At 38.9% G+C, this 27,088-nt stretch overlaps 3 protein-coding genes and 1 long non-coding RNA gene across 5 annotated transcripts in view; 1 reads left to right on the top strand and 3 right to left on the bottom strand.

The window, feature by feature from the left end:
• Nucleotides 1-2,178: 2,178 nt before the first annotated feature.
• On the top strand, nucleotides 2,179-15,251 carry chtf18 (CTF18, chromosome transmission fidelity factor 18 homolog; the record flags this gene model as incomplete). The annotated part of the gene is made up of 22 exons (XM_079264347.1): nucleotides 2,179-2,266; nucleotides 3,292-3,381; nucleotides 3,472-3,622; nucleotides 3,872-4,061; nucleotides 4,206-4,298; nucleotides 4,610-4,662; nucleotides 4,762-4,894; nucleotides 4,981-5,205; nucleotides 5,291-5,388; nucleotides 5,490-5,613; nucleotides 5,712-5,845; nucleotides 5,967-6,060; nucleotides 6,144-6,242; nucleotides 6,339-6,469; nucleotides 7,351-7,468; nucleotides 7,589-7,813; nucleotides 7,977-8,126; nucleotides 8,969-9,099; nucleotides 10,585-10,729; nucleotides 10,838-10,933; nucleotides 12,881-12,950; nucleotides 15,130-15,251. The coding sequence occupies 22 exons, from the start codon at nucleotides 2,179-2,181 to the stop codon at nucleotides 15,249-15,251; spliced, it is 2,760 nt and encodes a 919-aa protein (XP_079120473.1).
• Nucleotides 15,252-15,408: 157 nt separating this feature from the next.
• gng13a (guanine nucleotide binding protein (G protein), gamma 13a) lies at nucleotides 15,409-18,274 on the bottom strand. Of its 2 annotated transcripts, none has more exons than XM_079264949.1 (3): nucleotides 18,027-18,274; nucleotides 15,897-16,008; nucleotides 15,409-15,759 (listed from the first exon to the last, which is right to left on the bottom strand). In XM_079264949.1, exons 2-3 carry the CDS (start codon nucleotides 15,992-15,994, stop codon nucleotides 15,654-15,656), a joined length of 204 nt encoding a protein of 67 aa, XP_079121075.1. In that variant the 5' UTR covers nucleotides 15,995-16,008; nucleotides 18,027-18,274; the 3' UTR covers nucleotides 15,409-15,653. The 2 variants fall into 2 exon arrangements, with proteins under 2 accessions (XP_079121075.1, XP_079121074.1); XM_079264948.1 differs by having other exon boundaries at nucleotides 18,013-18,274.
• A 1,350-nt stretch (nucleotides 18,275-19,624) lies between these two features.
• On the bottom strand, nucleotides 19,625-21,637 carry LOC306774920. The gene is made up of 5 exons (XR_013771842.1): nucleotides 21,499-21,637; nucleotides 20,419-20,516; nucleotides 20,127-20,216; nucleotides 19,873-19,930; nucleotides 19,625-19,781 (listed from the first exon to the last, which is right to left on the bottom strand). It is a non-coding gene; the product is annotated as an uncharacterized lncRNA (long non-coding RNA).
• A 3,270-nt stretch (nucleotides 21,638-24,907) lies between these two features.
• Nucleotides 24,908-27,088, bottom strand: part of LOC306754264 (uncharacterized protein) — a gene marked incomplete at its 5' end in the record, with an annotated part of 41,638 nt that continues 39,457 nt past the window's right edge. The window contains 2 exons of the mRNA XM_079238207.1: nucleotides 24,908-25,040; nucleotides 26,096-26,708. Coding sequence (XP_079094333.1) covers nucleotides 24,944-25,040; nucleotides 26,096-26,708 — 710 coding nt within the window. The 3' untranslated portion in view covers nucleotides 24,908-24,943. The remainder of the gene's footprint in view (nucleotides 25,041-26,095; nucleotides 26,709-27,088) is intronic.

Consider the following 27,088-nt stretch of genomic DNA (forward strand, 5'->3'; position numbering starts at 1 on the left):
GACACCACTTTAAAGGTAAGTAAAATAACAAATTAATTAAATTTATTTCTAAGAAGCATTGTTACAATAAAGAAGTAATTTTCTAAACATATAATTCCTTACTTCTTTAGATGTCCTATATTTTTAGTTTCTACACAAAATAAACCGCATACTTTATTCAGCCATTTAAAAAGGTTACTGCAAATATTTTCATTTTGCAAAAACCTTTTTTTTTTTTTTTTTATAGTAGTGTGTGTTTGGTTCTGTACTCTGACATTATTGTATGAATTTCTATTTATTAGTTGTGTCACTTATATTTCCTTAGAAACACATTTTGAATTAAACAATATTGACAGTACATAACAAAAGAGAAAGTGTGAAAGAAAATTTCATATTCATTTGAGAATTTTTTCAGTCCAAAAACACAAAACTTACAAGACATCACGATTTTATATTACATGATTGCTATGAAAGCACTGTAAAACAATCCAAAGACCCATATAGTTTTAGAAATATTTATTACTTTTGAGCTGTGCTGGACTTATGTACAGTGAACACATCTGCCAGTGGTACAATAACATGAAAGAACATGAAGTCCAAGAGAAGGAATGCTAACAGAGTTGAGTAAGTTTGCTGTTGTGCTCCATGATGTGAAATTAACTCAGGGTCACACACAAACTGGTGGCCAGTGTTTGTCTACTATAAGGAGCAGATGGTGGTGATGGATACACCCTGACGTCACTCTCATCATCATTAATCTTTCTCACACACATAAACTTACACAACAAATGTAAACGCTGAATGGCCAGCACACAAATTGTTTTGAGAAATATCCGAAAAAAAAAAAAAATTTAATTGAGATGCTAGAGGGGATATTAGGTTTTTAAAGTTGTCATGATATCGTGAATCAATGTAAAAACAGGTGTCCTCTGAAAAAGGGAATAGATTAACAGAGTTGTAAAAGAATTTGAAGATATGGCACATATAGGAAAAAATTACATAGGCAAGTTTTTTTTTTTTTTTAAATTAAATGTTATTGGGTTTTTTTTATTTTTTATGTTAAATGCCATTTTTAAACAATTGCCTTCTGCTTTCTTCAACTATTTTCTTGCTGTTCAAATAACAGCAAACATAAAATCCAAGTGGAAAAGGAAAAAGACAGCCTGTGTATAAGAGCAAGGTTATGTTCACAACAGACCAGAGCTCAGTGAACAGTAGTCTGCACTGAAGACATCACCACAAAAAAAGACCAAGAGTCACATATTTTCTTGGCTTATTTTTGTTCACTCTTTTATGTATTTATTGCAACTTTCCTGCAGAGTAAAGTTGTGACTTAAGAATCTAATTTGGCCACATCCAAGTAAACAGAACTTTTCATACAGCACTTATCTGCTTGTTGCTTTAAAACAAAAGGGACACAGTTCCGACCTTCATTTAAAACTAAACCTTATCTAAAGCGATGAATATTTATTTTATACTTCACAAAAATGCCCCAATTATAACATGCTCTATTAACACAATGCGCGATCAGTTTTGCATCCATCTACAGCTCTTCTGGCGCATATTTCAGAGATAGAGGACATTTGGGAATACATTTGTGTGTATAAATTCCTGGTTCCGCTGAAATGATAAACTGTCACAGACTGTTGGCTGCTAAGAAATGTGCCACACACTTTAGTGTTTTGTTTTTTGAAAAAAAATTATATAACCTCAACCAATTAACATTATGCCAACACATCACGAATGAAATGTTAATAAACGACCATTGTTGTCAAACAGCACCACAGTGTGGCCATTTTACAAACTACCTTTCTAAATATTTGTGGAAAGTTTGTGGTCATAATGGACAATTCATCGTAAACATATAAAACAAAATTGCTTCAAGGTCTAGCGTGTGTTTTCCACCCCAGTAAAGATTTAATAATAAAATTTTGGGTCAGAGGAAAACCCTGTTAATTTAAAATAGCTACAGTGCATGATGGGAGAGGAGGGAGGAACCTACAATAACCAATCAGAGGACAGATAACTCTTATTACCCGGATGTAATACTTCACAACAAAAAAATTGCCGGGAACAGTTTTCTCTGAAAGTAGCTACTATTGCTACTTAGAGAAAAGTATCTTTTCTTTTCTCTATTTGGCGTTAGTTAGAGAAACTCTCTCGTTTCGGACCTTACATGGTGAACCAGACGCGGTCGAAATGGACGAATATGATGAACTTTTTGAGATAGAGGACCACTTCGATGAGCAGTATGCAGACGAGCTCGAAGTGTTGGCTCAGATGGAAAGTGAGTCAAAACAAGCTCAGATTGAAACATTGATGTGTGATCCAATTTTGCTAAATAAATTAGGATATTAAGTCCATCTGCATATGCTGTGCTACTTCGTTCTTGCCAAGTCTTAATGAACGCATGTTATTGGACATTTTTATTTGTCTTTTAAATGAGTGTAGTTAATGATACATGCAGGCAGGATATCATGGTCATCCAACACCTTCCCACTTCTTTGTAGACTTATTATATTTGAATGATCTGTATTTTAAAAACACTGACTGATGCCATGGTAGTGACATTACGGCTTGAATGGTCTGTAGACTCTGGCTGGATGGTTATCATCAGTGTTTGTCAAGTATGTCACACTGAAATATAGCTTAGTGAAATTTTTTTAAGTGTATAAATAATGAAATATGTTTTTTCAGTTTCTTTGTACAACTGCTTATACACTTCCTTGATATTTCTTTGAAAAGAAATGGCTCTAAAATATTGTATTCTATGTTATAATTGCTCATGCACAGAATTATACTCATTATTATCTAATCTACTTTTTTATCAAACACATCCAATGATTTCTACTAAAATGTCATAAAAATGAGTGCATAATGTTGACAATATTTTAAAGAAAATTTTGTCTTCAAATTGAAATGATGCATACCCAATTTACTAAAATTTGTAACAGGAAAGTTGTGGATCTTATCTTTAGAGCTGATCAGCAGATATCTGGCAGTTTGTAAAATTAGTAATCAAATGGTCATTAAATTGATTTCAGTGTAGTGTTGATAAACTTATTGGCTTGTCATATAAATTGGGGTGTGTGATTACTGTAATGTTTTACGAGTAACAATGCCTTTTAACAACAAAACCCCAAGACGAGGTGAGTAAGTTTGATCTGAGGAATTGGCTTTAGGTAAGCGTAAGGTGAGATGTTGAGCATGAAGTGTTTATGGTTAGAGTTTTTCACAGGAGATTAATGAAAGTCTATATAATATTTGATAAAATAAAATTAAAATGGAAATATATTTGCTATCCCCACATAGATGAATCATCAAAGCCAGCAAAGCATCAGAAACGGGGTCTCGGAGATGACATCACAGATATAGAGCACCTGTTGGATGATCACCCCATCAGTGAGTTCACCTCAAGGTTACGTGTGTTTCTTTTATTTGTGTTCTGTTTGGTTATTTTATGTGCCTTTTAATTTAACCTTTTTCTTTCAGCTCCAAAGGCAAAACGACAGAAACAAGATGCTGGAGTGGTTAAACGACTTTTCAATACATCGCAAGATCAAGAGAACAAAGCCCCATCACAGCTTGATGACATCACACCGCCATCCTCTCCTGAGCTCTATGAACCCTCTCACACTTCTAGGTAGGCAACATTCATGAAGGGACAGAAAAGATCCTGCTAAATTCTGGTTTGCTTATCTGTCAGTGTGACTGTAGCTCTGACATTTTGCCAATCTGAAGATACAACAAAGTAAGCTGAATGGGACAGCTACTACAGAAAAGGACCAGAGTTCCCATCCTGATGTGAAACATTCAGTTGCCACAAGATTAACAGAAAAATGTCCATGCCTAAAGAGGCTTTATAGACTTTTGATCTTATTTGTGAGTGCAGGTCTGTTCCTGCTGCGTTAGACATCAGTGGCTTGGCTGCAATCCCAGAAACACCCAGAAGACCTCCTGCAGAGACACAAACATCTCTTCATGCGCTTAAGCGACCGCCTCTGGAAGGAGAATACATCAGTGTGACTGATTCATCGGGGAATCGCGTCTACCTCAAACAGAAAGAGGACACAGAATCTAAGGTTAAATTTGTTTATCAATTATGCTAAATGAATACAGTCGCCATTTACGTGCTTCTTCTAAACCCTGATTTACAGTAACACATCTGAGCATATCTTTATCAAGTTATATCTTTGTGTGTCATCATTTATTCTTTTACTTTCCAGATAGTGAACTCCAGAATGGTCCCCAACTCCTATGGTGGGCTGGGACTGTTGGCGGTGCCAATAAGAGTGCTTCGAGAACAAGAGTCTGAGAGAGTGAGTGTCTCCTTTTCCTGCACAGCAACATGTTGTGATTAAAACACTAAATGTGTTTATAATTAGTCAAATACTAACAATAGAAAAAACAAACGCACAGTAGTAGTTTTCCAATGTTGACAAAATGTTCACAGACTATAATATAAGTGGATGCGTGCACCAACATGTGCTGACTTTTGTAATTTGGACATTGCTGTTTAATCATTTGAAACGACATGAGAAGAGAGCTGTGAATCTGAGAGTTTTGGAGACTTTTAAGTTTAACTTTGCAGAAACATTAAAAGCTTTTTTTTTTTCTTTAAATTGCACAGCGTCACCAGCAAGTCATTGAAGAATCACAGCGTCTTACAGAGCTGCTCGTTAGGTAACCCAATACATCTTGCTCACGCAAACAAAGACAACTGGATCACATGCAGTGATGTGGTTTTTAACATTTTTAATCTGGCTGTGTGCCACATTGCAGCAGTGTGAAGGATGTGTTTGCAGAGTCTGAAAACACAGAAAATGAAGATCCTGATGACAAAGATGGCCAAATATCTCGACTGTGGGTGGACAGGTTTTCTCCTCGCCATTACACAGAGCTTCTCAGCGACGATGTCAGTCATTTGTGGTATTTCTTTATCTAATAACTATGAATGAATCTTCCCTCTCATTTATGAACAGCACCTCTGTTTAATTACAGTTTACCAACCGCTGTCTGCTGAAGTGGTTGAAACTTTGGGACACTGTTGTGTTTGGAAGAGAGAGGAAGTCCCGCCCTGCGCGGTCAGACAGACAGACTGCTAATCAGAACTCATTCAAACCCAATCAAGGAAATCAGAACCAAAGTCGCTTCAAGAGCAAGATGGAGATGACCGAAGAGCTTTTGGATGCTGAACTGGACCAGTATAAACGACCCAAATTCAAAGTAAAGCATCTTCACCTTTGTCCCAGTTTCCATTCAGTGATCTTTAGTTGGTTTGTGGTGTAATTTACTTTGCTCTCTTTGACAGGTGGCATTGTTGTCTGGTCCTCCAGGTTTAGGGAAGACAACCCTTGCTCATGTCATAGCTAAGCACGCAGGGTACAATGTGGTGGAGATCAATGCCAGGTTAGACAGACTGCATCTATTCTCCCAAATAAATAAATAAATACATTGTTCATTTTGTTTGGCTTCTACTGACTTCAGTGGTTCTGTTGATGTTTCTGCAGTGATGATCGCAGTGCAGAGGTGTTCCAGAAACGGATTGACACGGCGACACAGATGAAATCAGTTTTAGGAGCCAATGAGAGGCCAAACTGTCTCATTATTGATGAGATTGATGGAGCACCTGCGGTACCTTCAAGATGTTGTTTTATACAACCAAACAAAGTTAAATAACAGTGGAAGCAGCCTCACTTATAAAGTGTTTCCCTTCTTGTGGTGCTTTGCAGGCTGCCATCAACATACTATTATCAGTACTGAACAGGAAAGATGGACATGGTAGACAGGCTGAGGTAGAGACTGCCAAAAAGAAAAAGAAGGAGTCCATTCTGCTTCGACCAATCATCTGCATCTGTAACGACCTGTAAGAGCTACTGTGAAGTTTTATAGCAACCCCAAACTGTCAATTTTATTTAATATAATAGTCCATCCTTATAGTTTAGATTTCTTTGCTGATATTTCATATTTTCTTTCTACTCTTTCAGTTACGTTCCAGCTCTCAGACCTCTCCGGCAGCAAGCCTTCCTTCTGACTTTCCCACCTACTCAGCCTTCTCGCCTCACGCAGAGATTGTCAGAGGTCAGCACACACACAAATACAGAAAAACAAAGCACACAGTCACTTCTGAACACACTGTTTTTAAACTGAGCTTTTGCTTGTAGATCTCGCTCCGACAGGGACTCAAAGCAGACACCGGCACCCTGATGTCCCTGTGTGAGAAGACAGACAATGATATCCGCTCTTGTATCAACACACTTCAGGTGTGTGGTAGTACCGTGAAGGCAGATTTCTACTGTGTGTGTGAGCAGTAAATGACACACATAATTATATTTCAACATTTGTTCTTGGTCATGCAGTTCCTTCACAGTCGTGGCCTCAAGCAGCTGGACCCAAAGACCATTCAGTGTGTCTCTATTGGACAGAAAGATCAGAACAAAGGCTTGTTCCATCTGTGGCAAGAGATCTTCCAGTTACCACGAACAAAACGGTAAGTTTTTGTAGTCATGACATTCAGAAAGTGGTAACTTTTTCTAGAAGAAGTTGGGAAATTTGGCAGGGAAATAAGCATCTCAATACAGCTTTATGTAAAAGTGTTGATGCATCTGTTTTTCTGGGTAGTTCCTCAAAAAATCCACAAGAAATCCTTCAAGAAGTACAAACTAAAGGTTTTTCTATGGTCACGTCTTCCAATCGATCATGAAAATCCATGGGTGGCCCACGAATGTTACAGAGCAAAAAGCTTTTTACAGAAAGGGCAGAGGAAAAACCTCCAAACATGGACTAAAGCCTTTTAATTGGGTGTAAGGTGTTATCAGACTATGACAAATACCAGGATGCTGCTTATGCACCATAAAATATTTTACTTTGGCCTTGGGACACTACTACCAAAAACACTTTCATGGCTTTGACCTGAAGTGCCCAGGTCATTCCACTATATCTGCTTTTCAATCTGTACTAAAGACCCATTTGTTTAAGCTGGCTTTCTGCACAATAAATTGACTTTTTAGATCTGGTTTTATTTCGATTGTTTTAATTTGATTGCTTTTATTTATTTATTTTTTTTAAAATTGTTTTTAGATGTCTGAAATTTTTTTTTAAGTTGTCCTAATGTATTTATTCTGTCGTCCCCCCCACAATGTGGCACTTTGGTTAACATTGTTGTTTTTAAAGTGCCTTATAAATAAAGTTGTATTGTATTACGCACAGTAAAAAAACAAACAAACTGGGAAATGGACTTTTTTTTGTTTTGAGGCAAAGAATTTGGCCAATTTTCTTCACATTTTTTTTTTTTTTACTCATCTGCCGCCTCATACTGTTTTCCATCATTATCCGGTTGTTCACTGAACATATTGATTTGTGTTTTTTTAGAAAACGTATTGGTGAGGGGTTTGAGGAGGAGGCACTAAGTTCAGGAAGTGGAGCTCAAAGGTTCCAGCACGTTCTACACCTTGCCTCTTCCAGTGGGGAGTATGAAAAGGTGTCTCAGGTAATAAAGCAAATCCAACATGCTACTTTGCTTCAGGTTCTTATCTCACTCTGCATGGAAAAAGCTCTGACCATTGCTTGCAGACATCAAAAAGTTATAAATGATTTATGTGTTCTCCAGGGTCTGTATGATAATTATTTGTCCATGCGTGTGAGGGACCCCAACCTGCAGAATGTTTGCGAGGCTCTGGATTGGCTGTTGTTTTCAGACAGGGTGAACCAAGTGATTCAGCACGGGCAGAATTTCTCCCTGATGAAATATCTGCCTTTCCTGTCCGTCACGTTTCACTTCCTGTTTGCACACACACATGTGCCTCGTATCAGCTATCCCCACAGCCATCATGAGGTACAAATGTAACACACAAACAACAGTAGTGCAACACTGGTTGGAAAACAACACTTTCTGTTTAATTATATTAATAAATGAACACAGAGCAGTTGCATTTAGTAGAAACATAAGAGAAATGGCTGAGGTATAATCACTAGATTCGCTTTTGTGTCCTTTTCAGGCCTCATCGCGTCTTATCAGCTGCAAGAATGCTTTGTCCACCATGTTGGCTGACATCCCACCGTGCATTAAGACAAGAATCAGCCAGCTCAGCCTTACCCTTGATATTCTCACGCTGCTTCTTGACATCATCTGCCCCAAACTGCGGCCTGTAAGTGAAATCAGATGCTTTAAGTCTGTGAATATGTCTAACTTTAAATCCCAGGTTTTGTGTTCCTGTATCTGTCCAGCATCACCAGACCTTATTAAAAATACACACCAACATAGCATGTTCTTCAGCACAGTTCAGCCGCAGGACAACCCACATTCTCCTCAAATTTGAACAAGTTTGGCCAAATATTTGGACAATACTGTTCATGAAGTAAAATTTTCTTCTCAGCTTTCTTGGTGAATTTGATAAAGTATGTGTGGAAAATGAATGAATGAATCTTTCCCAAACGTGATATGAGCTGATGCAATCTGGAGGACAAATCAGAATGAGATTCAGCTTGTTGTCTCTGAAATGTAGGAAATCTTGGATCATCCAGGGATGTGTTTTCAGATCTTCTATGATCTGTATGGTTTAATGGCATGGACAAAACTCAGCCATGTTAGAGAATACTAAAGTCAAAGGAAGAGTGTCAAAGGTGGCGCTTCAAATTACTAAAACTAATATTTGCCCCAGCAGTAGGTTGTCAGTTGCCTTAACAAATGATGCCTCTGTGGTATGAAGTACTGGAAAACTAAAATCACACTTTTTATCCTATTTCTTTTGAGAATACTTCAAGATTTGGAAAATTTCAAGAAATTAGTTGATAAATGTCTGTTTCTGATTGATCAACATGATATTTTTATATTTTATAATATTATCAATAATCTAAAGGGGGTCCTTTTAAATTTCTTCTCCTGGTTTTTAACAGTGTAACAACATCTATCTTTCAGCCAGTATAAGTTGGAGCGATTGTGGCTGTAGCGGAATAGCCTCTACATGGCTTAGATGTGTGTTTTCTTCAGGTTAATCCACAGCTATTCAGCAGCAGAGAGAAGGAGCAGATGCGTGAACTAATCGACACCATGCTGGCCTACAACCTCTCATACAGACAGGACCGCACACCAGAGGGGCAGTACACATATGTGCTGGAGCCGTGAGTGTACACACACACAAACGCACACCCACTTGCACTTAACTGTCTTGTTCATAAGGAAACATGCAGAGCAGATGTGTGTTTTTGGGGTGTTGAAGGTCACTGCTCTTGTCCACATGCTGGCTCTCTGCATGGCGGCTTAGAGATTAATCCCCTTAACACCTGGTGTGTGTGTGTGTGTGTGTGTGTGTGTGTGTGTGTGTGTGTGTGTGTGTGTGTGTGTGTGTGTGTGTGTGTGTGTGTGTGTGTGTGTGTGTGTGTGTGTGAGAGAGAAGGTTATGGTGTTGAAGCAGGGTGGCAAAAAACAATGAAAAATTGCTGATGGAGGAGAGGTGGGTGGACATGCAACTGAAAGGATGGACAGATTAAATCTGGATTGATTAGAAGGCCAAATGAAGGAATTCATTTTTATAAACCAGGACACTAATAGAAATATTAACAAATATTAGCTTAACATTAAATCAGGACAAAGCTTTGACTTGGGAAGCCTTCGTTCCCTTTTGACCTTCACTTTTTGATTGCCGCGTTTGACCAGACTGATTGACGTTGTCGGAATGGGTCAACTAACATCAGCTGAGTCGGACCGTACCGTAGAGCAGGCAGACGTACGTGACGGCTCCTTCCTGCAGGCTCGCTGTGATGAAGTCCTGGTTACCAACGACTGGTGCCTGCCGCTGCTGCTGGCTCTGCTGCTGCTGCTCCTGGTCTACACCTTCCTGTACCTGCCCTCTCTAGCTCACCACAACTCCACTCTCTGACCGCTTGAGGATAAAGCCGTGGTGGAACACAGTTTGGTTATAAACACTTAATGTCAAGGACAGCGGAAAGAAGCAGTCCCAACGGGAATTTCTGACTGGACAACTCGGGTTTTTTCTTTTGGTTTTTTTTTTGTTTTGTTTTTCCCCAGACCTACTGGTCCGTTTATGGTGCAGCAATTAAGCTAATTTTGTATATAAATAGTGTTAGGCTTTAAAAGCTTTAATCACACATTGCTGTAACACAAGGCTCTTTTCATTATGCTGTGGCGATATTCTCAACACTGTGGATGATAAATGAGAGATTGCAGTCTCATATATATGCAGTAAGACAATTTGTAAATTTATTTTTTTGAATTTATTTCAATGCATACAATTAAATTTGTTTGTAGTTTTTCCTAATTAATAGTTTTTTTTGTTTTACAGATTGCATAACTGATGTATAATAGCTATAACTCTAATTAAATATGTTCTTTTATTGCATTTGTGGATCTACCGAGGACTGACTGAAACTGTGTGTGTGTGTGTGTGTGTGTGTTGCAAATCTTAAGAGGATTAAGGTTTTAGAGAATTGACACATTGGAGTTTTTTTTTCTCTGAAAAACATAAAATCATAACATCCAGATTGAAGATAGTTTTGTTTGCTGTCTAAGCAGGTTCCCCTCTATGTGAGCATCAGGTCACACAAAGTGTGTGTCTTACTTTACGTACACCGTGCTTGCATTTGCAGACGTGTTGAGGAGGCAGCAAGGTTTCCTGGCTTGCCGCCGCACCGCCAGCTGACATATCAGGCCAAACAGACCATCAGCAGAGAGATGGAGCAAGAGAAGATGAGGAGAGCCGAGCAACTGATGCTCCAGCGAAACCCTCCAACGGTGAGGCAGCAAAACATATTTAACCTACAATATTGTTGGCTTGTTACCATCAGGTCACCATTGTATGTTAGCTTGATTTGTTTAGTATAATTTGTGCGTGTGTTGCAGAAAGAGGAAGTTAAAAAGAGTGCTGGACCCAAATCAACCAACAACCACCAGCAGAGGTTGGAAAACATTGTCAAACAGACCACAGTGGAGATCAGGGTGAGACATACAAACATACACAAATATTTCTTTTCACTCAGGGTGTTTTCTTCTTTATATTTAGCTGGTGAGTTTAGCAGTCGAATTCTCTTCTGAAACAAAAAAAAAAAAATCAAACGCAGACCATTTAAAAGGGCCTCCATCTTCTGGGTCAAAGTGGATGTTTGGGCCTCTTTTTTCTTGTAAACCATTAATTCAAACAACTCATGGTATTATCAGTAAATCCCTGTAATTTTAATTTAACTCATGCTGGCAGCAATTTCTAAATAAATTTGTGCATTGAAACATTATTGTGAGGATTGATTTTTATTGTAAACAGTCAAACCAGTGGCTCCAAACCTTTCTTATTCTTGAATACATCCTTAATGCAACTACCAAAAGCCAAAACCACCAATGCGCCCCAATATCTTGCCTCTTTTAGCTCAATGATTTCATAGTTGACTTTTAAACAATGTCTTGGTGCTTCTGTTCAGATCCCTGTCTGCTCTTTGAAATACTCTTCATATGTCTTGGACCTTTTCCATGGCATCAACTACCTTTTCAATTAAAAGAAAAAACAACTTCTGACTTTCACCAAGAGTCTGTCTGGGTTTTGTTTCCTGGTGTTGTCACTTTATTTTTTGGCTACATCCTTTCACTATCGAGCTTCTTGCCACAAATAAATTCTGGGGGAGTTTAATTTAAGGTAACTATCAACACAAGTCAAAGGATTGCCAGGGGTGGACGTGAACTACTCCACTTCTGTAGCTCTGCTAGCTTGCTGACCACGCAACCCATGGATGGATGCAGCAATCACTGAGGTGTGGCCAACCAAGTAGCTTTTATAGTTTTTACTGAGGATATATGTTTAAAAATACTATGTAAAGCAAATTTTGATGGTCCAGTCTGTAAGTTATGACTTTGTTTGGTAAATTTAAATGTAACTTTATTGATCACACAGTTTCTGTAAAGAGGAAATTTGTGTAGATCCTTTGGTGCCCCCCCTGTGGAGGCTGGGAACCTCAGGTTTGGAACCACTGTGTTTTTATTTATTGCATTTTTCTCACAGATCATTACTAAGGATTTGTGTGAATATTAATTTTTTGCAGCTCACAGCTTTGGATCATACAGTGATTGCCCCAAAATATTCTATTCCTGATTCCTCATTTTTATTCCTTTTTTTTTTTTAAACATACAGTTTATTTGTGAAAGCAAATCAAATTAAGTCATCTGTATGTTTTTCCATTATAAATGAACTTTAATTTACTTTGTGCATTCAAGCAGTATAAGTATTAACAGATTGTTGATGACTGACCTGTTGTCCTTCACCAGAATTTACATGTAGGATGATATTACTGTACTCATCATGTGATCTAAGCTGAACTGAAGGATACAAGTTTCTGCCACTTGATTCAAGTAAAATAGGATGATTTAATTTCTTAGAAACCAGTGTTTAGGTCATGACTTTGAGTAGAGTGGAGGTGTGTGTGAGCTACTGTGATAAAAGGAGGGGTGCTGATCTAAGCAGCTGAGATGAGGAGGTGCTGACAAGTTTCCTTTTGTCAGTAACAAACTTGATGTGAGACGATAACTGACTGATTGAGGCTGCACTATTTGCCGGCTGGACTGGGAAAGCACTGGGAACCAGCAGTAGATAATGTTCTGTCAGTACGGAGTCTCCCACAGATGCGAGTGTCCGCTAGATCCCGTAGAAGGCCAGAAAGGAGCAGCCAGTTGGACTGAAAATCATCAGTGTTGGAAAAGCTCAGCATTGGAGCCTCTAGAGGGCAGAAATGAGGATAATTAGAAGCCACTGGGTCACAGTCCCAAATGGTGAAAATGGGAAATTAGGCTAATGAGAGGTGCTGTGTGTGTGTGTTGATATTGACCTTGTTACAGAGGACAGTGTTTTAGCTTCCTGACTAACTTCATTCTCATTTTCACTTTGTGTGTGTTTGTGTCCTGCAGCCGGAGGTGGATTTCTTTGGTAGAGCTGTTGCCCCCAAACCTCAAAAACTGGAGCCGTCCTCTGAGACAGGTACCGTACACACCCATGCTAAGTACATTAGTGGGCCTTTATGTATCCAAAGCACTCAAAGCGGTTGATGTAAAAAATGCTTCACGACACATCAGGTCCACCCATACCAGAGGTGATAAGGGATATGTATTATGTAATGTTTCTAACTTGGTGCACACAGATCAGCACTGCCACTTGCATGTCCCCAACTAAATACGATCAAAATCTCTTTAACCCCTTTAGAAGACCTACAGAGCCTGATCTACAGCCTATTTTTTCTGTTTGGGTAGTCAGTGTCTGTATTCTTTTAATACAAACTAGGTGTTTGGTATGTTATCTAACCTACTCTACATTTTTCTTTCCATGTTGTCATTGTAACTTTAGAGACCCAGTGAGACCCAGAGTGGTTACTGTGTCTCACTGGCAACTAATGTGACTTAATTTAGAATTTGTTATGCGTCAGTATTTCTATCAAATTCAACGGCGTCTTCATTTGCAGTTTTGGGAAAAGTGTTTTGTTTTTCATCATAACTTTCATACAGTAATAAAAACCCATTTGTTGCCTTTCTTTTCTTTTTTTTTTTTTAAACCTATTACATATTCCTATCACATAATTTTTATCCTTTCAACAGGCACAGAAACTCGTATATTATTCGACTTTGCACTTAATGGTTGTGATAATTAAAAGTGCCGATTTGAAATCACTAACTTTCCTCAAAACAATCGATCAGCAGGGTAATGAGAGTGGAAAAGTGGAGCTGTGGCTGTTTGTAGGTCAAAGCAGGAAAAACAGCAGGAATCTATGAACTAAAACAGGCCCAGCTCTAAATCCTGGAGCATCCTGCTACTGATGCTGAATCCCAGAATCTCAGTTTGAGTGTGCTGACATGCAAACATATTTCACATACATGAGTTTGCTACTTTTTGTTGATTTTTTTTTTTTTCAGGCTATGTTTTCTTGATTTTAACTTTATAATCAATTGAAGTTTACAGCTAAGTCTTGGATTGCATCCTGACTGCTCAGATGCTGCTGAATGCAGCAAGCAGTTGCTTTCATCGGAAATATCTAAAAACAAAAGACGCAATAGAACTGAAAAGTATAGCATTAAACAGTCTTAAGAGATATTTCCCCTTAGGAGGTGGTAAGTATCAAAAGAAAGGGCTCAAAGACAGGTAATATTGGGCTTTTATTATTGTATATATAGAAACAAAACACCTTATGCAGTGTGACTACTGATTGCTGTGTAACTGTGAATAAGGGAACTTTAGTCTGCTGTTTGGGTTTAAAGAGTCTGGATGTGACTGTCGTTACATTTTCATGCACAGTTAGAAATCAGGCTGTAGTTATAGCTGAGGTTAATTAGTTGACTGTTTGTCCTAGTTTGCTAGAATGAGAGAGAAATAGATTTGTTTAAGTTCAACTCTCTCTGCTATATTAGCTTGTTGTTTTGTAGTAGGGCATTTTCCAACTGTCTGCCTCTTCATCTTGTTCTGCATACTGACATTTTGTTGTGTCTGGATCAAAGCCCAGGATGGGCTTCTAGTCAAGCACTTTTTTTTTTTCTAACTAAATATGAATATAGTTTGTATGCCAAACTTGCTAAAATACCTTGAGGTAGTATATTTGTCATAAAATTGAAAAAAATAACATGAATGAAAGGCAATATATTTTCCTGATTTCTACTTGCTGGTTCAGTCCCGGGAACACAAAACTCAAGCAGTTGTGAATATTTAATTATAAAACTTAAATTGACTCAATTAGTTAAGTGAATTAATCGTCAAAGAATATGAAGACGATGATGATCAGCTAAAACGCCAGAAAGTCTAAATGTGTTTGACTTGTGTAAAAACAGCCCCATCACCTTAAAGGTTTGTTGTGTTTATCAGACAAATTTGGCAGCTTAAATCACTGATGGGCGTTTAAGATGAATAATGTATTCAAAGTGATAAAGAAACACCATCTACATTTTATCAGCTGTTTGTAGTTATAGAGAAAAGGCTGTGATGTGATGGTATAATAAAACAGGGGTTTGGAAAACTCTGATTTCTGTATTTTATCGTCCAGCCAGTAATAGCTAGCTAGATCCATAGATTAAATAATGGTTTGAAGGAGCCTCATCTTCAGATGCCACAGCAGAGGAGATGGTGTTTATCAGTAAGACCTGAGTTAATGTTTAAAAAGCTGTTTTTCCCTCTGAAGGTGAGAAGAGTGCAGTTCTGGCTATTGGGACGGCTGTGGGCAACAGTGATGTGTGGTTCCGGTTCAACGAAGGCATGTCCAACGCTGTCAGACGAAACGTCTACATCAGAGAACTGCTGTAACACACACACTCTTTGTATCTGCATGTGTTTGTCTTGTGTTGAATTAAATCATCCAAATTAATCCGTAATCCTTCTGTTAATTCAAAACAGTCTTTATTTAGATTGACAGTGTAAAGAGCCAATAAAAAGATGTTGTTGAACATTTTTCAAACCTCTACAAAGCTACTCAGTGCTTTACACTCACACACACACACACATACACACACACACACACACACACACTGGTCTTCACATCAAATGACAGCATTCAGGAATTTCCCAATAAATAAACATGATAACAGCAATAGTGTGTGTGTGTGTGTGAGCGGATGTAAGTGTGAGAGTCAGTGCAGCAAGGCTGTGTGGGAGTGCATGATTCTTCAGATTGTTTGTATCCTTGATTGATTTTTGTGTGTGTGATCATTAGAGGATCACACACTTGCCTTTCTCAACCCAGGGATTGGCCCGCATCAACTCAGGGTTCAGAAATGGATCTTCACAAACACAGCCCTCGATCCACTTCACCAGCCTACAAAAGAAAAAAAAAAATCAGCCGGGATTGATGTGAAACCTCACTCTGTGTGTGTGTGTGTGTGTGTGTGTGTGTGTGTGTGTGTGTGTGTGTGTGTGTGTGTGTGTGTGTGTGTACGTGTACAGCACACTCACTCTGTAACGGTGATGGAGGATTTCTCTCTGTTTATTGCCAGCTGGTACTGAAGGCTTTCCACTTCTCTTCTCATCTGTGGGACGTCTAATTCCTCCATGATGATGATGCTGTCTAAGCACAAAAACCGCAAAAACAAGCATACTTAAGCAAATCTGATGACTAAAGCTTCAATTCAAAGGGAATTTAAGACGGCTGATTAAGTTCCATTTCTGGAAAAACAAGAATAGCAAAACAACCTGGAACGCTGTATTCTTCAGGATCACATGAGATTTCCTGCACTTTCTAGGAATCATTTTTAGACTCCATGTAAAGTTGATGACAAGCTCATTTCAATGATTTTTTTTTTTTTTTTTCTGTTAGTTTTGTTTTTCTTTTTTGTCAAACCATTTTGGAAGCCTGTGAATACCCGGCTTGTAAATTGTGTAATGAGCTTGTGAATAAAAAGGCTTGTCGCTTGTGTGATGTGAAGAGGAAGTAGTCCGCAGAAGGTGTTTCCATTTTTCCTGAAACACTGATTGAACTGAACAGCATTGATGTTGGAACGCATGTATTTATGTGTAGGCGATATTTACCTTTAAGTGAGGTGCTTGTGAACTTTCTGTCATGTTTTACCGAAGTTGAGAAACAATTCCAAAAGCGTAGAAATATATTATATTTACCCAAACACATAAAACTCAGGTAATCACCCCCGAATTGGTCTCAAATAAATTTTTCCCCCCTTTCCAATTTAGATTATACCAAATGATCCCCTTTGCTTTTTAAGCTAATTTTTCATAAAAAAGTCATTTTCTTGAACCCCTTGGATGTTTTTCAGCAGTGAATTGAAACAGATTTTTATGTCTAATAAATATTTGTCAGCAGCAGGCTTCTCATTTTGTGGGACTGTTTCATCCACCCACACCTAAAGGACTTGTCACTCTGAAAGAATATATCTTATTCATGTTATTTTTCTGAACAACTGTGGAGGAATATTAATGAAGTTTAGAATTGCATCACAGCTACTTTAATCTTCACACGTTTCCTCCCGATTCTTGCTGTAATTTGTGGCTCTTTAATTTCTTTTTAATTTAACTAGAATCCGCTTCTCTAATTGGACAATTAAATTTACGATGTGTGTAAACAGGTAAACAGGCATGTGGGACTAATCACAACATATTAGCAATAAGGAAAAGTCACCAAGCAAACCACTGTTGTTCAACAATTTGTGGGAGAAATCTGCTTTGCAGTTCGACAATCCTGATGAGTGATATTCAAATATAGAAACATGGCTGAATTGCAGCAGATATTTGGCCGTCCATGAAGATAATGACCAGTGCTCCTCCGGCTGCGTATTCTTTTAAGGCCATCAAATAGACATAATAAATCCATTTTTCCGTCTTTCTGTCAGACAACATTTTTTATACATGTGAAAGACTTCATTTCTTTTTACTATCAAGAACCATTTTAGGCGTTCTCAGTCAAAAGGTGGTTATAACCCCAGTTCCACAATATTTCAGTGTATATACTCCAGGGTTACAACATGTGTAACTTAACAGTATTCACTATATTTGCAGAGAGAAGAGGAGCATGCAGTGGCATGAAAGTAGTTTAAAAACACTTTTTTTTTACAACTCTGGCTTCCAGATTTAAGGCTTATATTTGCTGTTATGTTCTTTATTATTATTATTAATAATAAATTCTTTCCCACCCTGCCCCAGGCCAACCTACAGCAAAAACTAGAGTTTAGGATAATCATGGATCAGTCCTTTATATGGGAAACACCCCTCCACCTTATCATCATCCTTTCATCTTTTTAATGGATCAAAGTAGGTCGGCTACCCAGTGCCTGTTTCCAGCACCAGCATCCATCCTGCTGATCCTTGACGAGGCCTTTCCTTCATCATTAAATTATATTTTCTAAATGTGCAAGAATGGCAGCAGTCTGTATGACACAAAAATCAGGGATGTTACTTATAAGTTTTCGCCATACATTGTGAATTTAAGTCTCCTTTCACGTGACGATTAGTATGTAGAGTAATTCGAGTGTAGGTGTGAACCTACAGAACGAAAAACATCAGCTCAGTTGCTGATGTGTCGCCATAATAATGGATGGAAACAGAAATTCAGCCCACATACCACAGCTCTCTTACAGTCAGGCCTGTCGAAGAGGACCGCTGGTCGATTTCGTCCGCAGCCGATGGATAGAGGACGCAGGTCGGGCTGCAACGGGGATGACAACCGCTCGGACTGAAGACTCGGTAGCGTCTGGCCGGCAGAAAAGTCCGGCTTCAGTGGGGGAGGAGGCTGAATGTGTGTCGGCTATCCGCGGCGCAGAGGCACTCCCCTGCGCTTTTCTCCGGTAGCGACTGGATGTGGGATGCGCAGGGCGGAGAAACCTGCCGCCTGCTTTGACAATCAAACGAAGGCTGGAGCGGAGGACGCACCTGGATGCAAATCCATGCGCGCAGTGTGGCTCATCTGCGGTAGGAAAACAACAAATGAGGGCGCGCTCCAAAGGGAAAACAGGCAGGGAGATTATTTTCTATTCTAATGAGAAGCTTTCAGTCTGATGTTGTATATCCAGTTTTTCCACCAGTTCAACGACAAATGCGAAGTTTAGGATCAAAACCAGCCATTAGGCAGTTCAGATTTATTAATTTCCTTTTTCCAAAAATAGAATATGGAAATGCCTAAAAACACATGTAGATGGGAGAGTTGTAGTTGATCAGATTAGTTTCATTGTGTATACTTGTCCCCATCCATCCATTCACAGATGTTTAGGAGTTTCTTTTATTTAAGATCCATATCTTTTTATTTTTAGTCAGCCAGAAGGACAGCAATGCTGCAAACTGCTACAGAACCATCACTCCTTCAAGGAAAGGGAGAGAAGAGTCTAGAGCAGGGGTGTCAAACTCCAGTCCTCAAGGGCCGGTATCCAGCAGGTTTTTGTTGTTTCTCTCTACCAACACAGCTGATTCAGATCAAATGGATCCAGCAGCTTCTCATCAACCTATTCATGAACGTTGGTCAGGTGTGTTGGAGCATGGAGACAACAAAAACCTGCAGGATACCGGCCCTCGAGGGCTGGAGTTTGACACCTGTGGTCTAGAGGGTTAAAATGCCATCTTGTGAGGGATCCTAGGTGGCATAGCTCAAAGACTCATCCACTTCTGAGTCCAACTTTGGAAGAATACTGGGAGGACTTGCGCTCAAGCACAAGCTGCTGTACACCAGAATATTCTGGAAGATGGCCTTGACATATTGGAGTAAAAACTAAAGATCCTGACAGGCTGTTACAAAGATGGTTCAATTCAACTATTTATAAAGCCCTTTAAAAACAATAAAACCAATAATTAAAACCAAATATTGCACTGACCAGAAGCAGTCTCACATTGGGCTAAAAGTCAATGAATAAATCGGTTTTAAGACAAGTTGAAAAATGGACAGTGAGGAAGCTGGTCTTATGTGGAGGGGGAGCTCATCCACAGTTTAGGACCAGCAACTGAAAAAGCTCAGTCCCCCATGAGCGTCTGGACCCAGGAACAGCAGGTCAGCTGACCTGAGGCACCAAGGTTTAATAACAAAATTATCTTAAAATTAGTTCCATAGTTCACAGTATGAGTGGTTTGCTGAGATGCACAGTGAAAATCTCCAATTGTGTTAATACCAATATTACCCATTAACTGAAAAAAATGCACCCAAAAATACTTCAATGACAGAATGAATACAACATGGTCAGGAGGTCCGTCAGAAAACTGACTCTTTATTAAGAAAATACAGTTTGACAAAATTAGAAACTAGCATGCCTTTAGGCCAAAGAGCTTTGCCTAGCTCAGGTGTGTGTTGGGTTTGTAGGGGCAGTTTTCAGGCTGGTCACAGTATTTGAATAAGAGGCATCAAGGAACCTGCAGAGACAAAGTGAGTTTAGATTAGAACACGAAGGGAGGAAAATAGTCTGCAAGTCTATCATCTCCCATATTGTAAACAATCACTTACCTTTAAAGAAATACACACCATGTGACCTCTGCAGGAAAGCCACCTTTAGGTCACAAACCTACCGGTAAACAGGAGCTCAGTCACTTTTTACTACATAAATAAATAGCCATATATGTGCAGAACAACTGCAGCAGCCTCAGAATAAAGTCTGAATCAGGAGCTTCAGTCAAGCTCTCATAGAAGGTGTCAGAAAAGTTAATTTATTTTGTCATCATTGGCTAAAATATTTCAGCCAGCAATGATCACAAATTCACCTGCTTTTAAACCCAGCTGACCAGCAAGATCTTCCATTTTTCAGCCATCCAACATCAGATCATCTTCCTAGTTTTCAGTGTCATTTTTATCTGTAAAGGAAAATTTCAAAATCACAAACGTCAGAAAAGCAGCAGCTTTGAGCAGAAGACTATTGCTATATTAATGTAGCCTCAGAATAAAGTTTGAATCAATGGCTGATGATCAGCTCTCATAGTAGGTGTCAGAAAAGTTTGTTTAATCAATCATCACAGGCGATAACTAGCACACATATCAATTCAGTGAAAGCCTCACCAGCTGTTCCACAGCAGCGTTGATCTCACTGTGATCACAAGACTGAGATAACTGGTCTGTATTCTGCAGTCACACACCATAATCCAACTCATTCTTGGCTGTGAATGAAAAAGAAAAGCCAAAAGTTGATGATTTTAATCACAAGATTGTCCTCATATGGTTTGCAAATTAACTAAACCTCAGATTAAATTTGCTGACCTCATTTATAAAAGTTAGACATACAAGGTTTTCATGTTTTCCACAGCAAAAAAGTGAGGCAATGGTTTGACTTGGTTATTGTGTGAGATCTGTCTTCCAAGTCTACCCTACCCCAAAACCTTGGCAGCTCAGCATGTCAACACAAAGAGAAAATGTTTGCAGTAGTAGGTTGTAACTGTGGAGAAAATCTCCACTAAATATGTTCAAATTCCAACTCTTGTGCTTCAGATTAGTCCAAATATATTACTAGGTGCATTCAATTTGTTGATTTTGATAAGAAAAGTGAATTATCCTTCTGATAATCGGTCAGCCAATACGTGTTAGTGGATTTTACATAATACCCACCAACGCTCAGACCAATAATCAATTGATCAGGTTTAATCATTAAGGCTGAAGTTAGTCCATACGATTGAAAACCTCTGTATCAGAGAGCCTCTATCCTGTAGGTTTTGTAGGCTTCCTTCCTCAAACACCTAATTTATATGAAATCCTGTGGATTCACATCGATGTTTGTTGAAGGAGGAAAACGTCTAAAACCTGCACACAGTTGTCCTGGGGTCTGGAGTTGGTGAACCTTGTTCCATATACTAAGCTAGTAAAGTAAATGCTCTTCATTTCCCTATGAAAGCCTATTTTACATCCATATTTCAGCCATGTCTAGTTACAGATATTCAAATATTTTTAAGCGAAACTTCTTTCACAGGATTAAACAAAGTACATCTAGTCAGAACAACGAATACAAAACGATACTATGTCTATTTTGTTAGTTGAACTAAATGTTGTAGCTTGTATTGAAACTTAAGCGGCCTGCTTCATACAGAGGGAACCGCAGAACAGCCACGTGTTCCTCCGCTGCTCTCCACACATGAACATTTTACTCACATTCTTCATTCTGTTCAGGGAAGATTCAGCTTACACCACTTGAAAGCACACAGACGGTGAATTTTTTGCGTTTTCTTTCCAAAACAGCCATTGATTATATTTTTAGTGCTCAGAGCAACACAATAGCGCTCCCACTCTCTTGCCAGATGAGGAGAAAAGAAAGGACTTTCCGCACCGGACGCGGTTAAATTTACCGTTTCCGTCCAATGAAATAAAGCCCCTCCTTCTTTCAGGGCTAGCTAGAAAACTAGCTTCATGTGTTGAATACATAGTTGGGTTTGTCTGACAGACTGATAAAACGGACATTGGTTCTGTGTCTTTAGCGGTTAACTACTATTAATTATCGCTATTAGTACTGGAATAAGTGCTTTCAGTCATTTGTAAAGATAAAACACGAATTTGTTAGCATTTAGCAACAATATGTCCCATCAGCCTCCTCTCACACAGGGACACTGTCAAGCATTGTGGGAGTTGTAGTTCCTAAACATTCAAGTTTTTTTTCTTTCTTTTTTTATTTCTCACTCATCATTTTGTGCCATTCTAATGACAAAGTCTTAGGATTTCTGCCCAGTTGCACTAATGGAATGAGATCATGAATGAATTACTGGAGAAACTGTTGGTCTTTTAAGTTGGCTTGTTGATTTAGAGATCAAATAAAGTTTTATCAGATGTTCTTCATCTTCTACCAGGTCTGCTAAAGGATGTGCCCTTTCACCACTTTTGTGTCTGATTATCCAGTGTGTGTTTCAAAAACAGACACAATATTATGTTTGCAGACAATTCAGCTCTTCTTAAAGATGATAATCCTGCTTACGCTGCAGTTGTGGAAGATTTTCTTTCTTGGTTTAAAAGTTCCACATTTAATACATTAAAAAAAAAAAAAGAAAGAAAGAAATGGTAGTTGACATCTGCCAAAAGTTTCTTTTCATCATGTCCAGACCCAAGCCGAGGAAAATAGTGTTCATCCTGTATCTTGGATTTGTTAAACTTGAAAAAAAAAAACCATTCCAGATGCCTAAAGACAACTTATATAATTGCTCCTCCTAGAAAATGTGTAAATGCATCACAAATCTGTGTCAATAGGTAGCAAGGAAGACATACAGCATTTGCTGAAGAAATGCAGGATTTGCTGATGACAGTAACAGTTTTCAGCCACCAAATCATACTTATAAGTTAGCAAGGTCAAAGTATTTAAGAAATACTGACTTATAGAAGGTAAATATTTTGTGTTTGATTCACACGATCTAAACTGAATTAGCATAGAGATTTTTTTTTTTTTATCAGGGTTTTACAATTACATGTTTGCAATTCCAGTAACCCAGTATTTTTAATGATTAATTTTTCATGTCCGAAACTGTAAAAAAATAAAAACAAAAAAATGAAAGAAAATCCAGAGCATGGATTTATCTAAAGATCAGACCTATGAAACTTTTGTGGCTAAAAGGGGGCAAATCCTTGTAGTCACATTATACATTGTCATGAAAAATGGAGCAAAACCATAAGTTTAACCAATCTGGAAAAAAGTATCCACTTAAACCTAAACAAATTTTTGTAATTAAAATACGGACAATTGTCTTTTATTAACTCTGCAGATTAGAAATAATAATAACAAAAACACATTTAAAGATAACTTTAAGGTTTAATTTATACATTTATTCTGATCACAGCTGTACAGAAATGCATCTTCACAGCAGAAACACAACCTAAACCCAACCATGGGCACAACAGCCGTCACAACACATCCAGAACTCAACCATTAATGTACAGGCTCAATCAGCTCACTTCTGTTCAACATTTAGAAACATCCTCATCAGCATAATTATTATTATTATTATTATCATTATTATTATTCATATAGAGCTATCTGTCTCTCAAATATATCTTTGTTTTCAAAGAGCATAAAAATACAAGTGAACTCTTCACTGGGATGAAAACTGTTAGTTGATCCATTGTCTTGGCTTACATGAGGGGTCCACTGAATACTGGGGACTCGAGGAGGAGCAGAATCAACTTATTACAACTGACGGGGGACAAATGCTTGAATGAGCTCAAACAAGGCTTTGCAATGGTTACAGGAAGTTGCAGACAGTGGGACTGATTTCCAGGATCACACAGCTGGTTTTGACATAATAGACACATGAGGATAGTAAGAAGCCATTAAAAGCATTGAACATTTTGGAGAGGACAAGAAAAAAATATGAAGAAAACTACGAAGGCACAGAGATTTGCAAAAATAACTAAATCGGCAAAAGGAGAAGAAAACTGGGAGGGAAAGGACTAGATTAAAGGCAATTTCACTAACTAACAATAGAGGGCGCTCTAACAGCTCATATTCCCAGGTATATTATGATCTATGTGTGTATGTATATTGGATGTACTATATAAAGCATTGCAATATAGGAGTATCATTTGAAAACACTTTACTGCAGCAGAACAAAGGGATATACCACATGAATGTGTTTTTGCATGTATGTGCGTGTATGTCAATACTTGTCATGTACTGTGTGTATATAGAATCACTTCCAAGCAAACCTCCACAGATGGAGCTAAACACCAACGAAGCAAAACACCAGCAATATCTAAACCACTGTAATGTCTGTGTGGGTGTGTGTGTGTGTGTGTGTGTGTGTGTGTGCTTGTTTGTGTGAGTGTCTCAAAATTCATGGACACACATCTATGTACTTTGTCTGATTTTCAGCATGACTACTGTACGATTGGGAGGACATTGACATGGGTATCAGAGGGGACTACGCACACTCGTAACAACAACAATGCCAACAATAACAACAACAACAACAATATAAACAGAGACAACACACAGGTCAGGAAGTCCAGCTAACCACAACCCTCCACTCATGCAGAGGAGAAGTAGAGGCTACAAGCCATCAGGAAAATGGATCCTTTTGACATTACAGGAGGGAAACAGACTCAGAAAGCCGTCTGTCTTGTCGTGTGCTTTTAAAAATTCTCCCTGGCTTCTTGTCTGCATGTATCTATCTATCTATCTGCCTGTTAGACAGTTGGTGTGCTTTTTTCTTTTACAAGCAATATGCTTATCGGTCTGTCTCTCTGTCAGACTGAATTAGCTCGTCTGTCCTAGCCAGAGTCTGTAGAGATAAGAGGATGAGCAAAATTATTGTGCTTCTCGGTCCACACAGCTGTCTGAGGTTGGGCGGCGGTGACACGCTGGGCTGCAGAGGTCAGAGGTTGTGTGGGAGCGACCCCCTTGCATCAGGAGGAGGAGCTAGAGCTACTGCGCCAGACAAAGAGGACTCCCTCCTTAGAACTGTACAAAGCTACTTTGGAAGCGCTCACGCAGGAGGGACGCACACTCAAACACTTGCTCTCTGATCAACAGCATAGAGCCTTGAGAGAGTTTGCTTAAACAAATATGAGACAAGAGAGGGGGCGGAGGACTTGTTTGAAATGCATTGTGTGCAGGAGATCAGTCCAGCATCGCATCCAGTTGGTCTGCCAAGTCATCAAACATGCTGCCAATGTCATCCAGTATGGAGACTGTCGCTTTTTTGTTGGAAAGAGAGCTGTAGGTTGAAAAAAAAGAAGAGATCAGTATCCAATGAGACACTCATAGCTAAATTAGTACAACAAAAATAAAAAAAAAAAAAAAAGATTCAAGGAAGGGTATTAATCACCATTTTTTTCTGGTACCTACTCTACACTCTAGAAAATTGAAAGAAAAATGTGATGCATTATAAAAACACTAAAGTAATTGCATCAGCTACAAATTAAGGTCATATTCTCTAAAGCATCATTTAATAACCATCGACTTCAGAACTTGTCGGTTCTCATGATTCTCAAAAGCAGCAAGTTATGACAGAAAACATGTCCCTGAAGGAAATGTCTGCTTCTAAGTTGCTATGTTCACTGGTTATTTGCTAAGCCTGCAAATTTCTGCAAGGAGCAAGCTGTTTCATCATGAAAGTAAACCAAAACAGTAAAGAGAGCCCTGACACAGCAAGCTGAAAAGCATTTCATGCAGCTCTGAAAACTGAGAGGAGCTGACGATTTATGAACCAGTTAGCAGTAAAACAGTGTTTTGTTTTGTTTTTTTATTCTGCAAGGTTATATTAACAGGCTTGCAAGTTGCTCGTTTGATATATTTTAAGGAAGGAAATGTGGCCTAATTTACCATGGCAACTATATCTTATTGAAAAATCATGTATTACACATGACTAAATTTCATGTACAGCTAATTTATTATTTTGTTTATTTATTGTGCTACAATTTTACATCTGAAAACAAGTTTCTCAGTAAAGTCCACAAGAAAGCTCTGTGGAGTCTTTGAGCTACTTCTGGCTGTCAGGTAGCTGTCTCGCTCTCCTCAGCGATGCATTGTAAGGGCATCATTCATAATATATAAAAGATTTTTCCATAGTGTTTACATGTATTCTCTGTGCAAAACTATTACATAACTTGGTTGCCTGAATTAAACTTTGCTTTTTGCAGTGGGGTATTTTGCAAAGAAAGATAAACTTGTTATATGACCCTTTCATCCCTTCTTTGTACTTGTTATTTTGATTTGTTATAATTATACAATAAGCAGAGAAATCTAAAAATTTACTTTATGAACACTCACTCATTCTGTTTGTCCTCCTCTTTAATTTTATGCTCAACAGCCTGCAGAGCTGCAGCCAAGGAGGCACTAGTCTCCTCCAACCGATGCTGGACCTCTTCTTCCTGTTGTACTTCCTCTACTTGATTCTCTACCTCCTCTCTTGCTTCTTCCCTCCTCAGAGGCTCCCTCAGGTTCTTATCCTCCAGTCTCTTCTGCTCCTCTTCCATTTCTGTTTGCCTCTTGTGTTCCCTCTCTTTCCTCCTCTCCTCTTCCTCTTTCCTTTTCTCTTCCTCTTCCTCTCCTCCCATCAAGTCAATGGAGAGACCAGCAATTGAGGAGCGAGGAGGTTTGACAGGATGGGGTGATGGGGTGGAAGGACTCTGGGCAGGAGATGGGGAAGTTAAGGGGAGTCCTGGAGAGAGTGAGGGGGCAGAAGGAGTGTGAGGTGCTGGAAGTGGGGCAGTTGTTGGTGAAGAGGAAGGTTTGGTTGTTGGGGGAGGACTGGCAGCAGCTGGGCTGGTAGCAGCAGGACTGGGGCTTGTGGTTGCTGAAGCTACTATTGCTTTGCCTGGTTTAGGTGCTGTTGGAGGCCCACGTGGTTTTGGGGATACAGGAGGAGGGACACGCTTCGGCTCTGGTCAGAAAGAATCACAGAGAATAATGTCAGTTTCCTTGTGTATAATTAAGTCACGAATCACAATTAAAGATTGGTAGAAAGACAGTCCCGTATGACATTTTATCTTCAACTCCTGCTAGTACTTAAAGGTTACATACTACGCAAACCTAACTTCCTAAAGGTTTCCTAACAGTAATTTGTGCTCACATAGCTTGTGTATTGGGCTCAAAAATGAGAAATGTCTGTAACCTCTCTTGCTTGCTCCACTTTTCATGTGTGCTCAAATTGGCGACTCTGAGATCTTTCCCTTTGTGAACTCATGAAGGGAAATAACCACTCTCTCCAGTAGTGGATACTGCAATTGACCTGCTCCTCAGTTACAGAGTGGGCACCGGCGA

Source organism: Telmatherina bonti (assembly GCF_933228915.1).
Source record: "Telmatherina bonti genome assembly, chromosome: 3".
Classification (NCBI taxonomy): domain Eukaryota; kingdom Metazoa; phylum Chordata; class Actinopteri; order Atheriniformes; family Telmatherinidae; genus Telmatherina; species Telmatherina bonti.